This window comes from Opisthorchis viverrini (assembly GCF_000715545.1).
Source record: "Opisthorchis viverrini unplaced genomic scaffold opera_v5_243, whole genome shotgun sequence".
In the NCBI taxonomy this organism is placed as follows: Eukaryota; Metazoa; Platyhelminthes; class Trematoda; order Opisthorchiida; family Opisthorchiidae; genus Opisthorchis; species Opisthorchis viverrini.
Window position 1 is genome coordinate 67,059 of NW_008751899.1, and position 16,391 is coordinate 83,449.

A 16,391-nucleotide genomic window follows, 5' to 3' on the forward strand; every position below is an offset into this window, starting at 1 on the left:
ATATCGTAGCGACTGAAACATGAGGCGGCCTGGTGCAGCACATTCAGTTGCCTGAGAACATCATAAACGAGAGATTCAGCTGGGTTCCAGGTGAGTCTCTCGAAAGAACCAAATTAGTTTGCAGATGAGTGTATATTCGCTAATTTCTGTGTTCTTATTTGACCTTTCTCCGGTACATCATGAAATCGGACGTGATTCAGACGTTTAGGCGTAATCGCACGGCCCTGTTTGACATGATTGTTCCGCTGCGCAGTAGGCTGATGCGCAGCCGTATTAGGCATAAATCTTGCAAACCGAGATATTGTCTTCCAAGGAACTGTTGTAAATAAAGTATCTCGCCAAGCTGACCCCGAGTTGTGCGAATGGATCATAGGAAACTGTGCTTGTATTCTGAAATCATCTTCGCTGAAAATGCCTGATAAACCATATTTTTCATTCGGGATTCATGAGGTGATTATGTGTATATGCTTATCTCAGTAGGTTACGCGGTACGGTATTCTCCATTCAAGTAATGCATAATCGCTCGGTTCAACTAACGAACGATCATCTTGGAGTACCAGTATGCACGGCGAGGACGTGGTTGGTCCTACAATGTGAAAAGTGGAGGTGAATATATGAACGTTCGGAATATCCGAGTTTATTCAAAGTAGGGACTGATGGGTGCGTAATTTCGGAAAAAACTCATTTTTGGAGATGACCTACGAACAACAGCTGCCTAATTAGTTCGAGGTCCATTATTTCAGTTCCTCAGAAGAGGTAGACATCTGAGCCCAGTTATTTTCAGGACCCCCAGAACTAATGTCGGCAAGCAAGTTTGTAAACCCATAAGTGCCATCGCGATCAAATACCAAACTTTCATGCTCAGCCGATATTCCTATTTTAGTGGTACCAAATGAGGCTTCTCTGAAAATGCACACCAATTTAATCACCCTCACAAGATGCTTTGATTACAGAGTAGAAGTTTTATCTGTCGATTTCAAGCACAGAGTGTAGTGAACACGGACAATCATGAACCCACTCGACCTCCTACCGAATCAACATATTTCCCTGTAAGGCGCGATGAGAGTATCACACATTGGAAGCGCTCAGGCTACAACCTGAACGCGATTTCAATAACAACGTACTGATAACGTCACCCCGACAAGTGATAAAACGTTCAAAAGTCGATTACCATGCTGTGATCAACTGCCAACTATATTTCGACATATCCGTCAACGCCACGCGTCAGGTACACCATGAGAATACTGATATCCATAAGATGAGTCCACATGGTGAGCAAAAGTATAAGCTTAAGGGTATTGGCATTGGAACGTTCGTTGCGGGCCGAATACTAGTGGATGATCCAAGTGTGGCTATCGAGACGCGGTGGGTCTTGAAACGTGTCATTTTGTTTATGGTCTTTCCAGAGCTGGATTTCGCCATGATCTTAATTTAAAACTTATGTCTCCGTAACTTCTAAAGGACCTGATTATTCGGTCGGACCAATGTATGCATACAATACTTTGCAGACGTTATAGGTGAAATCATTTGAGGTTTCTGATATGATGCCAGTATATGATCCTTGTCCTGTTGCCTCATAAAGGTAAAAGCATCGTCATGGGATGATATGTCGTGATGCAACGCCCTTGCTCATTACCAGTCACCTGCATATTTGGTAAGCTTTAATTACCTCGTCTAGGGCGCAATCCCACACGGGATGTGGCGTACGTGTCGTTAAGGGCTGTAATAACCGCTTCCGGATGTGCCAGTGGGATGAAATCGTCGGTGAAGAGCACCACACACAAAAGCTTCTTTGTTCACCGAAGTCCAGTACGAAGCCAACGAACAGGGTATGCGGTGGCTAGTTGGGTTTGCGGTATTTATTTTGTAGTTATCCCACTGAGGAAATTTAACCAATGCTGTACTGTCTGTCCGAGGATCCGCACGGTACCTCTGGTTCGGCTTTACCTAAGATTTCCATGTTCGGGTGATTCTCTAGAATACTGGCCTTGATTTTGCAAGCACTGTAAGTTGAGCTGATTACATTTTATGTCTTCTGTCTGTTTGAACGAGGTAAAGTGGTGGCATCCTTCTGGTCCTGTGGGACATCCTCGACTTTTCATGATGACCGAAGTAGACACCGGAATTTTTGGTTTAGTCCTTATTTAACAATTTCGAAAGTTCGGCAAGTCACCCACTGTCCTTAGGGCATTTTTGTGTCGAGTTTGCGGCAACTGTTTTTAGCTTTTCTAGCATTGGGTTCCTGTGTATATGGTTGTGTGTCGAGTTGCGGCAACTGTGTTTTTAGCTTTTCTAGCATTGGGTTCCTGTGTATATGGTTGTCCGTACATAGATGTGTTAACCCCATTCCCGATGAGGGGGAGGGGTGAATAGTTTGAACGAGTGAATGTCCCACGCAGTTGACATATTTTCAGTCTTCGAAGTTTAAACTGGCCCGGTTGTTTCAAAAGAGCTGCAGACACTAGTACCAGGTCCGTGAAATTCTTTCAACGCTCCAAAGAACTGTGAGTGCATCCACTGCTAATCTTCCATTATTCATTATTTAGCTCGCGTGAACATTATGTCGGATTGTTTCTTGGGGTTCTAATGCGTCTTGCGCAATGGGTTCGTCAATACCTTCGTTTAAACTGTACTTAACTGCTTGACTACTGATAAAACAAGTTTACTGTTCATCCGACAAATCATTTCGCGCTAATTTCTTCATCCAATCCACAACCCACATTAAAGCATTACTTATATCTTTTGAGTATCGTTCACCGGTACTTTGTGGGCTCGTGTGGAGTCGATTCCGACAGCTTCCTTGACAGCGTCTGAATTTTTGCCACAATTCCATTCTCCAACACTCATCTTTTTAGGTTGTTTATTCGTTCCACGGCAGTTTCGTTCCATCGAGGTGAACCGCAACTTTTCTCTTACCAAAGGAGGACCCATGAATCACTTTGGTAATGGGGATTTTCGCTTTTTTGTCGGACAACAGCACAGCCAATTAATTTGAGTCCCATTCTCCGGCAAGTACATGTGGCCACTGAGGTTGCAAGCTTCCTTTTATTAATAGCCAACTCAAAAGCCGCAAACGCTGACGAAAAACGATGACCAATGTTATCCGTCGATCCACTTCCGACAGTTTTTTTTTATAATTTCGACCAAATGGATTGTTAGCGTTTCGTTGAAAAAAGATGGACGCCGGTGAATTTCTTCGGAACGACATTCAGGAACTGAGTGTACTACTCACTCTTCAGAACGAGACGATATGGGCGTAGGCATTCACCAACGTAGCAAAACGTCGTCACTCTGATTGGATTGCATTGATACGTTGAAAATCCCCACCAGCAGGTTACTGGGTACTTCCAATCTAATTCCGTTTTTTCCACCGGTTGTCCTTTCACACTTCTGCCAAGAGGAAGTGTGCTGTTTTATCAGTCTTCTGTTGCTCAACGTTTCAATATCGAAACGATAGCGTGTGAACGGCCTCATCACTACTATCCCCATTCACTGGGGTTCTGATGTTCCAGGTTCCAGGTCTAAGTTGTCAAACGCTTCGCTTCCGTAGATAACATACCCTTGTGCTTGATCGTGATTTTCCACATGTCCGTTTCCGCATATCCGGGCCTCGGATCTGGATTGGTTTGAAATAGTCCGCTTTGAGCCCACAAATTCCTGTTCTGATTAGCAAGGCGACCAATCGTGGGGTTTTCTTTAGGGGACAACAGCTAGGGGAAAACAACAGCTAGGGGAAAACAGCTAGTCAAAGTTCTGACGTGCTTGGCTGTGGAAAGGCCTGTCCCGGAGGCCAAGGCACCTAATGCTGGTGTACCAGGAAATGTGTTTCTAGCCACACCGAGCTATTGACCTTTTGAAGTATTCTGATCGTGCTAGTTAATATGCCGGTGGTCACGATCAGCTACTAAGCGACCAGAGTCCGCGGTTTTTAGATTTGAATCATCCTAACCCGCCATTCTTCGGGATGACGGCACGTGCAACTTTCATAAGTGTGGATATGCTATCTGACACCACTCCTTTTGCAATTATTGGTTGGTAACAGTTTTACCACCCTGGGGTTCCAGTTGATAAAGCACTTGTCTCTCAAATAAAGAAGACGGAAATAACGTTTAGCGACCTAAAACAGCGATTCTGTATTCCCTAAGAAAGTTTCTGTTAGTGATCGCACACTGGTCGCTAATCGGTTGACCCTGACTGCTTTAATTCAGTACGGTCGAAACATAGTTGAAGTTTAAAAGTCAAGTGACACCTGCTGTTCGCAAAAACATTAGGAGTCAGACTTCCATGCATTACTCTTTTCGCCCCCAGGTTAGGTCTTCCTTTCTATCTTGTGTGCCAAGCCCTGAAGTCAAAGTCATGGGGTACCTGGAATAAACCCACTGTTTCCGGACTCGTCAATCAGAAGACTGCACCGTTTTGCTCATGATGCGGACCATAAAGAAAACGAAGACAGCGAAATGCACTCATTTGCAAACAAATTCGGTTCAGCGACCTTATGTGTGGTGAGGACTTTCCTGGATAAGAATGGAAGAGACAGGCCTGAAAGTTGAACTGCTCAAAATTGAAACCGCTGCATTCTGTGCAACCTGGCCGGCTGATCAAGGGAAGCTACGGGAGGCTGGCTGTGATTGTAAAACGAAGACAAATGCACTCATTTGCAAACAAATTCGGTTCAGCGACCTTATGTGTGGTGAGGACTTTCCTGGATAAGAATGGAAGAGACAGGCCTGAAAGTTGAACTGCTCAAAATTGAAACCGCTGCATTCTGTGCAACCTGGCCGGCTGATCAAGGGAAGCTACGGGAGGCTGGCTGTGATTGTACGTTCTACTGGAGTGGGAAAACACGAGAAAGCCAACACAAACAATGTATAGAATTCGCTGTCGCGAATCATATGAATCAGAGGATAATGGGTCAACCAAACTACAACTCGACTGTGATTGGCATCCAAATGTGGCTGTTGAGAGCGAACTCTGCCACATTTATCAGCGTCTACGTCCCTACTGTGTTATTTTCCCGTGAGGAAAAGAACAATTTCTACGATCAACTGTCGGAACTGGCAAGATCGGCACCCCTAATTCCCAATTCTCTTGGGCGATTTCAGCGTTCGGGGTGGCAAGGACTGAAACTTTGAAGGAGGTACGGGGTCCATTTGGATTCGGATCAAAGAACGACAACGTTTGGAGGCTGCGAACGATGTGTGTTTCTAACTCGCAGTAACAGACACTTGGTTCCATGCATGTTCAATGATGAAAAGAAGTGATTCCTGGAGCCAAGTGCACCTGTAACTGCTCCTTAGTGCGTGTTAAAGTAGGTGTCGTACTCGGAAAATCGCCCCGTTGTGAGCCAAGTGAAAATTTATTCAATTTATATGTGAGAAGGCTGAAACACGGGCAAACTGAATCGGAATTTGTCGAAGTTTTGACACAAAGGCCCGCGGATAGCCAGTCCCAAGTATACCTGGAATTAAATGGGCCCGAATTTAAACATGTCCAACCAACTTTTATGGGCACATTGGACTGAAGCAAGACTAGAGGCGAGATTGCTTTGATGGGAACAGCTCATTGATATCTACTTTGATTCAAAGGAAAATCCGACAAACCCAGAGATACAAAAGCAACTCATACGCTTCAGGACCAAGCCTCTGAAACATCCACAGAAAGCAAAGAGTGAATTGTGGGCCAAACAAAACGAAGAGCTCCAGTAGTCTGTTGGTCGCCGTCGTAACAGAAGCTTTACTGGACTGATGAAAATCTATGGACCGAAAAACCGTTTCCTCTAGCTGGTAGAAGACAAACAAGCTGGTGGAAAATCTAACAAGCTCGATAGAATTTAGGCAGCCTGGAAAAATCAGTTTTCAACACTACTCGACCGGTTAGGGACGTCAGTTTGAACTGTTCAGCCCACGTGCCTCAAGATACAGTGAACACCTACGTGGCTGACTTGCCTGGAGCCTCAGAACTGACGAGGGACGTAACCTAACTGCAAGTTTGGTGGACAGCGGCATTGGACAGCTTGCTCACGTATATGGTAAAGCTGCGATGACCTACACTTTAGAATGAACTTCTTCGGCTGCCATGCAGCATTTTAGAGGAGAAGGGTGCTTCACAAAATTGCAAAGGTGTAACGATAATTCCGCCGTTTCACTGATAGCTGGCTTTCTGGAGGCAAGAGTAGTGTGGGTTCCTAAGTCGCTGAAGTATGGTTGATTTAATTTTTGCTGCTAGACGTACCCAAGAAAAGTTTTGTGAACCATATCAACCACTCAATGGCCTGTTTATGGACTTCACCAAAATCTTTGCTTCAGTCAACAAAGAAGCATTGTGGGTCGTACGGAGAAATTTTAGCGGTCAGACAAATTTGTAAACCTCACCAGAGCTTTCCACGTTGCGGCGAAAGCTCATGTGCTGACTGCGGAACTTTTTTGAACGATTTCCTGATTGATACCGTAGCGAAGCAAAATCGGTTTCTTACCCAGCCCTTTTTGGCCTCCCAACAACTAACTGCGGACAGGCTCTTTGCCCTTGATTAGGTGATGCCGATAGGATAGTTATCTGTTCATTTCAAGAACTCCGGTCAAAACACTGCAGCCCAAGTTCAGTGTCCGGATGCTACTGTTTGCGGATGACTGCTTTTTTTTTACATCCTTAGGCAGAATTACAGCAACTGGCTGTGGTCTTCGGCTCAGCAGCGTCTCTCCTTGGCTTGTGTATAACTAGTTCTAAAACTTCATTCTATCATCACGCACTGAGAATTGGACGAATTCTGTTAAGTGTTTTCGGGATAGCACGCTTTGCGGATTTATGCTATATTGGCAGCACATCGTCCATAGATATGACACTTAGAAATGAAATAAACGAGCGAACTATAAAAGTCTTTGGGGCGTTTGGCCCCCTTGGGCAACGCATTCAGAGCAACCATTATTTGAGCCTCGACATCCAGGTTGCAGTAAATAGGGCTGCTGTGCTGTGTCCCACTAATGTACGGCAGTGGGGCCTGGATGCTATTACGACAGAATATAACTGTGTAGATAGATTTAACTTGCACTCTCCTTGCTAGATAATTTCGATCCACTGGAATGACGGAATCTACAAAACATAATTTCGTTGGGGAACAAACGCTGTTTTAAAAAATCTCTCAATTGTGACACCCGGTGCCTAGCTGCCATGCTACTTGAAGAAAGCACGAGGGCTAGGATACTGTCAGGTTGCCCAAGCCTAGACAGGGGAAGTCGATAGGCAGAGGTCGGGTTCGAACCATGGACCTTCCAGTCAGTGAATTCGCACCCTTACCACATCAGCTCTGACCATCTTGCCCCCTACGCTGTTGTAGTTAAATGCAGTCTAATGGGGAACCGGATCCACTGGTTAAGCCGTTTGAGATGAATGGCGGAAAACTGCATCCCAAAACAACTTGTCTAGTTGGCTCCAAAACGGAATTCGAAATAGTGGACACCCGGAGTTCGGCTGTTGGGGCAACCTTCAGGTAGGTTTGAAAAACTATAATCCAGCACATTCAGTTCCCTGAAAACATCACAAACGAGAGATTCAGCTGGGTTCCAGGTGAGTCTCTCGAAAAACCAAATTAGTTTGCAAATGAGTGTATTTCGCTAACTATAATCCCTATTTTGGGTCGTGAGAGAACCTGTCACTCGACAGAACAACTTGGAGAACAGCTGTGCCAACGGATGTGAGAAGCTTTGAGGCGTGACTCGGTACAATGCTAAGAACAAGCAAGTCGTTGGAAAGGGATATTCCCAATGCAGCCCCTGTTTTGTGAAATTACGCAGCATGCGGGCACATGTGTCTCAATCAGATCGGCCTTGTGTGCTACCAACCTGCTCACTGAACCCCTTGATAAACGTAACCTTCTGAGATACAGGTTCCGTTTCCCAATGACAACCCCCTGACATTGTCATCCTAAGATGGAAACACCATTATTCACATGATTACTGGGACACCGCCAGGTTGTTCATTAACACCTTGACGGTATGTTAATGGGCGGCCCGTGGTAACGCTCGAATGGGGGTGCTATATTACACTAAAACTCAAGTGAATTGATGAATGATGCTGAATGATGATGAACAGGTAACTGGTACCAGTGCCGATTGTTGTGCCATCATGTGTAGGCGGGCTGTTGGCTTGCGACAGACCCATGCATTTGCCTTGGCTGGTCTTATTCCATCAGGGCTACATAGGTACCGTGAGCCTGCTCGAAGTGCCGAATTCGGCTCCGTGGCTTATTACTATGTACATACATTCAGCGGTTTGAACACTGTTGGCCGTCAGATCCGATTCATACTTTCATCGCCACTTTTCTCTTGATTTCATCCGAGTTCTTTTCGTTCGAAAATAACCGTCACCGGATGATTGTTCATCTTATCCTTGACTAGGTTTTTAACGTGAAGGATTCATATGATGTTCTCTTCTTAAATGGCCATGGTCGAACAAATAAGTTGAAGGAACATTGGTCTTTTCCCACAATCACTCTACATTGGTTACATAATGAAGATTCATTCGGCTATCCGAACTACCTATGCACCACATTTAATTTTACGAGAAAGTTTTACCTCAAATTACGAACCAGCCTTCAGATTCCAAAGTTATACCTGTTCAAGTCGACGAGTAAGGCGTTAGAACGAACTTGAGGTTTAAGTGTCTTTTTTCTATTTAACACAAGTGGAAACTCAGTATTCCGGTGGATATTATGGGTTAGTTTTGAGTACCATTGACGGTTTACTCTCAGGCAACTGTTGTATTCTTACCCTCATTATTGTTCAAACCTATCGGGGTTACAACCCTCATGGAATTCTCGTTTCATCCGTAGTTGGTGTCATCTGATGTTTTGAGTTGGTGGAGCGCACTAAGTTCAGTGTAGTTCAGTTTATTTACCATTTTTTAATTTTGGTTCTCTTGAGGCATCAATAATCTGGCTCCTTTTAATCTCTCGAACTCTAATTTCCATAGGTACCCTCTAGAAACCGAATCACAAGTTATATTCAGCTATCAGATGTTTGTGGGCCTATCAAATGCTGGTTGATTTACTTTTCTAACCTTACGTTACATGTTCAGCTTAGCACCTCAAAATTAGCCGGATGAACCAATTCATGAGTTTTCAAAATTTACGCGCCATAGTGTTCCTTTTCACTACATCTGATTTGACTCAGTTGATGCCAACACCAAACGAGTTGAGAATCAGCAAGGTATTGAATTCCACCAACTGGGCACCTCTAGGGATATGAGGAATGTAACTATCAAGGGTTTGTGGAATGTTAGCTTATGCATGCCTCGCGTGGCTTGGTTGGCGTAAGCAACCATACACTGTCTCCTGAAAATGATCCCCGAGTCAGCTGACTAGATAATCTACACATATGATGATAACATCTACGCAGCTTTGCATATTCGAATGAAATGCAATTTAAATGGTGCGACTACTGTTCTTGTGTTCAGAGTTACAGCTGGGTTGCCACTGTTTTATTTTAAATGTTCCTTAGTACAGCACGAGGGGGAGCACAAAATCTGCAATGAATGGTTTGATGTTTCTCGGTTAAGTCGCATGAACGAAACTCATCAAATGTGACACAATGCGAATCTACGGTGCAACCAAACTTAGTCAGGATCGATCCAAAAACCAGTGTGGTTTTGGAACCCCAAATCTTCTGGTCAGTTGCTCGTGCCATCCTTAGTCCAATCGACAAATGGTTCATTCTTGTGATCAGACCACTTGCATTTCCGCTTGGTACTCTATTTTGGGATGCTGAGGCAGCTAGCAAAGGGTTTTGACCATTACGCTCCATAGAATTTAGGTGCGAAGTTGCCCCATCGGATACTTTGGCGAAGTACTCTTTGGCGATGTATTCGTATATGCTACTGAATTTCAAGCTGGTCTCCACCAGCTTCATTATTTTCTGGTTATTTGAAAATGAATGATGATTTTCCGGGCTTTCTCAGGTGAAATGGCAAACACAAAGAAGCCACTTGTGGAGCTGTTTGTCAAGGCGGCCACCACGGATAAACGAGAAAAAGGAGCATGTTTGATCGGCCAGCAGTGGTTTATGACACTTTATAATCTAGTGGAACAAGGACTCATCGATCTTCGATTCACGCCCATGTCACTCGAGCTACCGCCGCACAATTATGTCCGGTTGAATGCCGCTAGGCATCTGCCCATAGCATGGATCGAATCCGGCTACATCCACGGCAAGGACCAGTCCGGTCAAATCATCACTTCGACGGACGGGTTGGAAGTACTGATGGAGAAACTTGGGTCACCAAATCTGGACCCACAGGTTGAACCAGCGGATGTATTACGAGCCGAGGAAGTTTTTGAAGATTTGTACATTAATTTGATGAACTTTATTCGCAACGACAACTACAAGCCCCTGTTAAACACACTTATTAAGTTGGATAGCTACTTGGCACAGAAAGCCCACCCATATCTTTTGGGCGAGCGGCTAACTTATCCAGATTGCCAACTGATGCCAAAATTGCAACATGTGCGTGTAGCCGGTCGTGCTTACAAGGATTTCGATATTCCAAAGGATTTGATTTATCTATGGGGATACGTCGGGAGGATGTACCACACCAAGGCGTTCACTTGTTCTTGTCCGTCTGATAGAGACATACTTGTTCACTATTCTGAAAAAGATCCACTCCCACGATCTATTCGTTTGAGTCTTCTGGGCCCAGAATTTTTATGCGAGCTACCTGCTACTTTGAGAAACTCACCAAACGTCAATGGCAATGCGTAAATAACAGATTCTTATCTCCCATGAGCCACTCATACATATCATTTCATACAGAACAAACATTACTTCACTGGAATTTAATCTCGAACTGCCATTTCACTTATTTCATGTACGATCAAATGATTAATGAATTTGTTGTTTGCCTTATGGTCCCCTTGGCGAGTAGCTCTGACACCATCCCAGGTTCCTTTCCTTTCATTCGAATTCATGCGTTTGACGTGCAAAAAAGGTTTATATTGTTGATAAGTTTTCTACCAGCTGTCCTGCAGCTAGTTTGTCAACACTTCACTAATTTCGAATAGCCGCTCGGGAGATGTTGGGAGGGAAAGAGGGGCTGGAAAAATCAAAATTGTACAGACTGTTCACTCATGCATACTTTCAGTAGCGGAAACGATTCAGAGGGGTAAACTCATAGGTACTACATTCAGAAATGATCACTCGAAGAGTGGTGTTCTTGGTACCCTTTGGACACAGCTGGTACTATCCGCCGTCGATCTGCGAATTTGAGATGCTCTCAAGGGAACTGAGTGCCCTGTTCAAACTCGTTGGTTGATTCTTTTTCGCAGCAGTCTCGTGGTCCTTATTTGGAATGCCTTATTAGCTAGAGCAGCGAATCAGTCGAACGTTTCGTTGTTACCCGCATGAATTGACTGCTCTTAACTGAGAATATGAGTAAATTAGCTCACCTCACTTCTTATTGTGCTTTTCGAGCCCGAAAGTTGACATATAATGCTTCTGATGGGGGTTCGTGACGCACGTTTTGCACAGAAATACAGTGCAACCACTGAAAAATTTCTACCCAGAGATTCTCAGTGCTTATTCAGTTTCAGTGACCTTGGGGTCTAAACGTTCGTTGCTTATGAAACTTATGTTACGGATCTTTTTGGCACCGCTAATGCGAATGCATAAGATCAAGTCACACTCACGATTCCACTTTTTATCAGTTCAACCTACCGATTTTCTGTACGTTTTCAAATCTCAACTAAAAGCTTTAATAATCTACAGTTGTTTCTGGCTAGCTCTGTGTATCAATCCGAATTAGGTGGTAAGGATCAAGTGCATTTGTAATGGTTTCCGCCAAGTATACGCAGAGAGTTGTAAATTTTTTATTCACAATCAGTGTGCCATGGAAGACTTTGCAATGGGATAGTTAGGACGTCACAGTTTCGAAGAATTGTGTTCGGACTTCTTCTCACAAACGAATTGCAATGTGTTTTTCTAAGCGTACCATATTAGTACTGCTGAGGCAACTTGAGTAAGCTTTCGGGAATGAACTTGCATCTTATAAACTCGCTGATTTCATGGGTTGCGTTGATGATGTTAATGGTGATGTGGTCGTCCCCGTGCTTTGCGACGTGAAGAAATCCTTACGTTTTTATGGAAAGGTATCTTCTATAACAGGAAATACTCACATAGATATAAAGCTACTAGTCTCACAGTCACAAAGTATGAGGCTCACAGGTAGACTTCAAGATATCAGAATTATTCAGGTGACAGTCTTCGAAGTAATGGTGAAATCTTCTAGCTGGAATGACCTATTTGCTCAGAGCTTCCAGCATCGAGAGGTCGGTCTTAGGATTGCTTGGTAACCTCTGGTAAATTTGAGGCATTCAGCATACGACCAAAATGCCCTCTGTGTCTCTTAGGATTGGAGGCCGTGAAAGGGATACTTTGAATACTGGGGTCATTAAAAAGTAAGCTTGAAGTTTGTCCTTCTATTCGAGTCCAGTTTTAAGTCTAGAATACGCACTAGTTGCTCAAAGTAACATAGTAATCATGTAAAAAGCTCTTACGGTTGTTTCAAATATAGCCTGAAAATGAAGTCCATTCGGGGAACTTTAACCACGTACAAGGAAGGATCACCATTAGCAGGTCAACTTGCCGTCCAAATGAAAGAGTAAGCGATTGGGGGTTTGTGGGCCACACTGTCCTAACGGGCATCAACGCAAGTGACATCAGTCGTGGGCTGGCGTCTATAAATCCTATTTTTAGAAGGCCATCCTGCTGTATGAAAATACAGTTTTACGCTATCTTTTGTCTTGGTCTATGGTCCGAAGTGCTATATAAGATAGAATGAAACCGAAAACAGTGCACAGTCGTGAGTGTTGGTGAAATGAGAGCTTTGTCATGGGTGAACAAGATTGTGACTATAATGCATTAAATCTTCCCGCATTATAAAATCTCAAGAGAGTGGTAATGTATCTACAAAATTCCGTATTCCATTGGTAGCAGTTCACACCCGGATTTTTGCGATGATATGGCATTGCAAATTGAATACCCATAGTGTGTGGATGGGTTGTTTTCTTTCACTGCAATTATTGAACAAACCATCCGTCTTCACACGATGTGAACAGTGTGAACATTTTTATATCTTAAGGTCACTCGTTATCTTTAGCATGAAACATTCGGCCTTACGTGATAAAGGAACGCGAGTCTGTCTCGTGTGATTACTAACATCCGCGAGCTCGCCTAATCCGACTAGATGACCAGGAGACGGTGAGAAATCACGTGGCTGCCCAATTCAATCGATTGCACATTGATCCGATATCTTCGTGACACGAACTTGCATGCTTATGAGTATTTCGAGGTTGCATAAATAACAAAGCAAAATGTGGGAATTAGTTACAATAGCACAACATTTAGTTGTGTTTTGAGTCTTTTGTGGGCTTATCGGTACGACTCAGTCCTAAACTAAAGCTGCAGACTGTTTACACCTTGGTTACTCACCATTCTGCTATCGATTCTGGTAGTAAGAAGTAAAAAGGAACGGATAAGCATAGCAAAACCTAGGCCGGATAATCTCTCAAGCCTCTTTACACAGCGTTGAACTTACAATTATGATGTGTCCTAAGAAGACGATAAATTAAAGTGTGTTCCAGAGGTTATACCAGAAAATGACCAGACAGGTAATTAGGGTTGTTAATTTTAAATATTCAACTCCCCTCTGGAAATGACCATGTCATAGTCAAGGGAGAATTTTCCGGGCCCAGTGTACGAAGCATTGGTTCAACCGCATTATAATTCAACGCAAAACTGACTAAATTTGACCCTAGAAAATTATGTAGGAACCAAAAGGTATAAATGGTTTACTTATTCCATCTGCTTCTGAGCTGCAGTCACTAATTGCTTTATACATTAAACCTACATCAAAGTGAAATCATCGTTTGGTGTCACAGACGGAAAGCTGAAGCATTCACTCCTGATCGTTTCCTTTAATTTATCCAAACTTGAGAAAAAGCCGTTGGTAATCGGGTCTGTGAGATTTGGGACATGTATGTGTCGTTGGGTATTTAGCGTGGGTCTTTTCCTTCAGGTATTCCGTAAGTGAGTGAAAAGTTTATCTAATCATTTACTGCATACTTTCTGAGCCACCACTATCACATTCTTTCTCGAAGTCGAAACGCTGATGCATTCCTCCGCGTTATGATTAGGAAACACCGCAAAAAGGTTCGGGACACCTTGGAGTTTACGTATGTACGCGGCTTAGAGTATGTTGAAGTACAGTCAGCTAAAAGTCCGTGCCGAAATCTACAAAAGTTTGCAAAAAATATAACAAGATACACCATAGGTGTCTCTGAAAATGATACAAAATGCAAAGGTTCTTGAAAACAAATCGATCGATAACTCGACCATGTGATGCTGGGTTGATTGTAGCAATCCAACTACACGTAAATTCATTTGCATGGCTTGTATTCCGATTTCGTTTTACCTGGTTGATTTGCCTGTCACAGTTTTGCTGGGAGTATGCAAAGCAAGACTGGTTGCTCCAAACTGACGCGCTGCGGCGTGTGGTGGTTACAGAGTGGTTTTTCCCAGTTGAATTAATTAGGTGACCAACAGTGTCAGATGTGCTCATGCACATTATATGAATCCACGCAGCAGATGTCAGAATCCTAGATGTATGTTGCGGAGCGGAATTTGGGCTTGATAATGCAGATTGGTAACCAAATTGTGGTCAGGATTGGTTCCCATGTCGGGTTAGGTATCCTATACCGTCAAAGCGTAGCCCGTCAAGTGGAAATACTGCATCTCTGAATGCCCAATACACCAGACAAAGTGGTATGTAGATTTACTTGGTGAATACTGATGAATGTATCCTCTAAATATTGTGATTCAAACGACGGTGCGATGGTCTGGTATAAAAACTCAGTAAGTAGGCCCCGAAACTCCGCTAGTAACTGAACAGCCTTATGAGTAGTCGGGTGTCTCGAATACTGTACAAACCGAAATATAAGACTGTCATAGCACATTCATTTGAGGAGGACTGTTATAAAAGAGAGGTTCGACTGGATTCAGTTGAGTCTCCCTCCAAGACCGAATCCACATACAAAGGAGAGGATTTGGCGAAGTTCACTAACTGTTTGAAAAACTTTTCCGAATGTAATATAGATGGTTGTCTAAACACTCCTATTTCGCGCACACAATACAATCCTCTTAGCAGTGTCCTCCTCCTAGCGCAGATCTATAAATAGATACCGAAGGCGACTGTGAGTTACTCTGCCTATATTTTATGGTTTCTTACTTTAGTCCATAGAAGCTGTATTTTCCTGATACTTGAGGTTGCTCATTGACGCCATAGGTCATTGCACACAGATAAAAGCTGGTAGGTTTGGATTACTGTTCTCTGTAGGTAAACTAAACCTAAAGCTTGCCCATCTTCCTCCTTATTCTTCCCTCCATCTTCCCTCCTTCTTCCTCCTTCTTCCAAGTTCCGACACCCATCTTTGCTGATCATTTGCGTTCAAGAAGAAACTCAACAGCAACATGGATTAGCAACAGTTCATGCTGCTGAAATTGGTTCTTACATACCATAAAGCCCAAATAATTCGGAAGTCAGTTCTTAGTGTAAGCTTGCTGCACAACCTGGCCCTTCAGTTTGATGCCGCGTTGCTAGCTCTGAGGTTATCGAAGCCATAAATCACGATCGCTTTTCTATTTTTATGTTTAATACCTAATAGCACTTTGTGGACTTCAGTGATGAACTAATGGACTTACATATCGTGAAATTAGTGGAAGCGGATTGGCCATATAGAATGCCTGGTTATTGAGACTAACTGACGTATTGTTCGTGATGGCTCAGTGGTTAGAGCGCTGATTTACTGACCGGGAAGTCTGTGGTTTGAACCTGAACTCTGCATCTCGACTGCTCCTGTCTAGGCTTGGGTAACCTGGCAGTATCTCAGATAGTCACCAGAATAGTGTCACCACCAAACGATTAGTATTATTATTTATTTGGTATAAATTTGAGTTTTTGGGGAACTTTCTAAGTGGTTTTTAATTTCTCCAAGTACTCACCTAACTCACCCGTACCGCCAACTACTCTGCAGCCGAAGTTGTTCGCCTTGGGCATGCTCCGGCGTGTATCACTGCATAAAATTGTGCACAATATTGCTGTATTACAGCAAAACGTAAAGGAACTGACGGATGAACCTCGGGTTAATGCGGTTCTACTACCAAATTACTCATGCTCAGGCAGATTGATTTATCTGAAATGAACTCTGCGAGGCTTTTTCCGGTTCCAATTGATTGATTTGTATTGCCACAGCTGCACGCAGGCGTCCAGTTATCCAGTCAAAGTGGCAGTTAAGACTATATGCCAAGAAATTTGATATTGCAGTGTGCTGGGCCTACTAGTTCGCTTTCTTC

General features: G+C 43.5%; 1 protein-coding gene across 1 annotated transcript in view; it reads left to right on the top strand.

Annotated features, from left to right (window-relative positions):
* T265_08871 (hypothetical protein) overlaps window positions 1–10,748 on the top strand; it is a gene marked incomplete at both ends in the record, with an annotated part of 23,475 nt that extends 12,727 nt beyond the window's left edge. The window contains one exon of the mRNA XM_009174793.1: window positions 9,954–10,748. Coding sequence (XP_009173057.1) covers window positions 9,954–10,748 — 795 coding nt within the window. The remainder of the gene's footprint in view (window positions 1–9,953) is intronic.
* Between the last annotated feature and the right edge of the window lie 5,643 nt (window positions 10,749–16,391).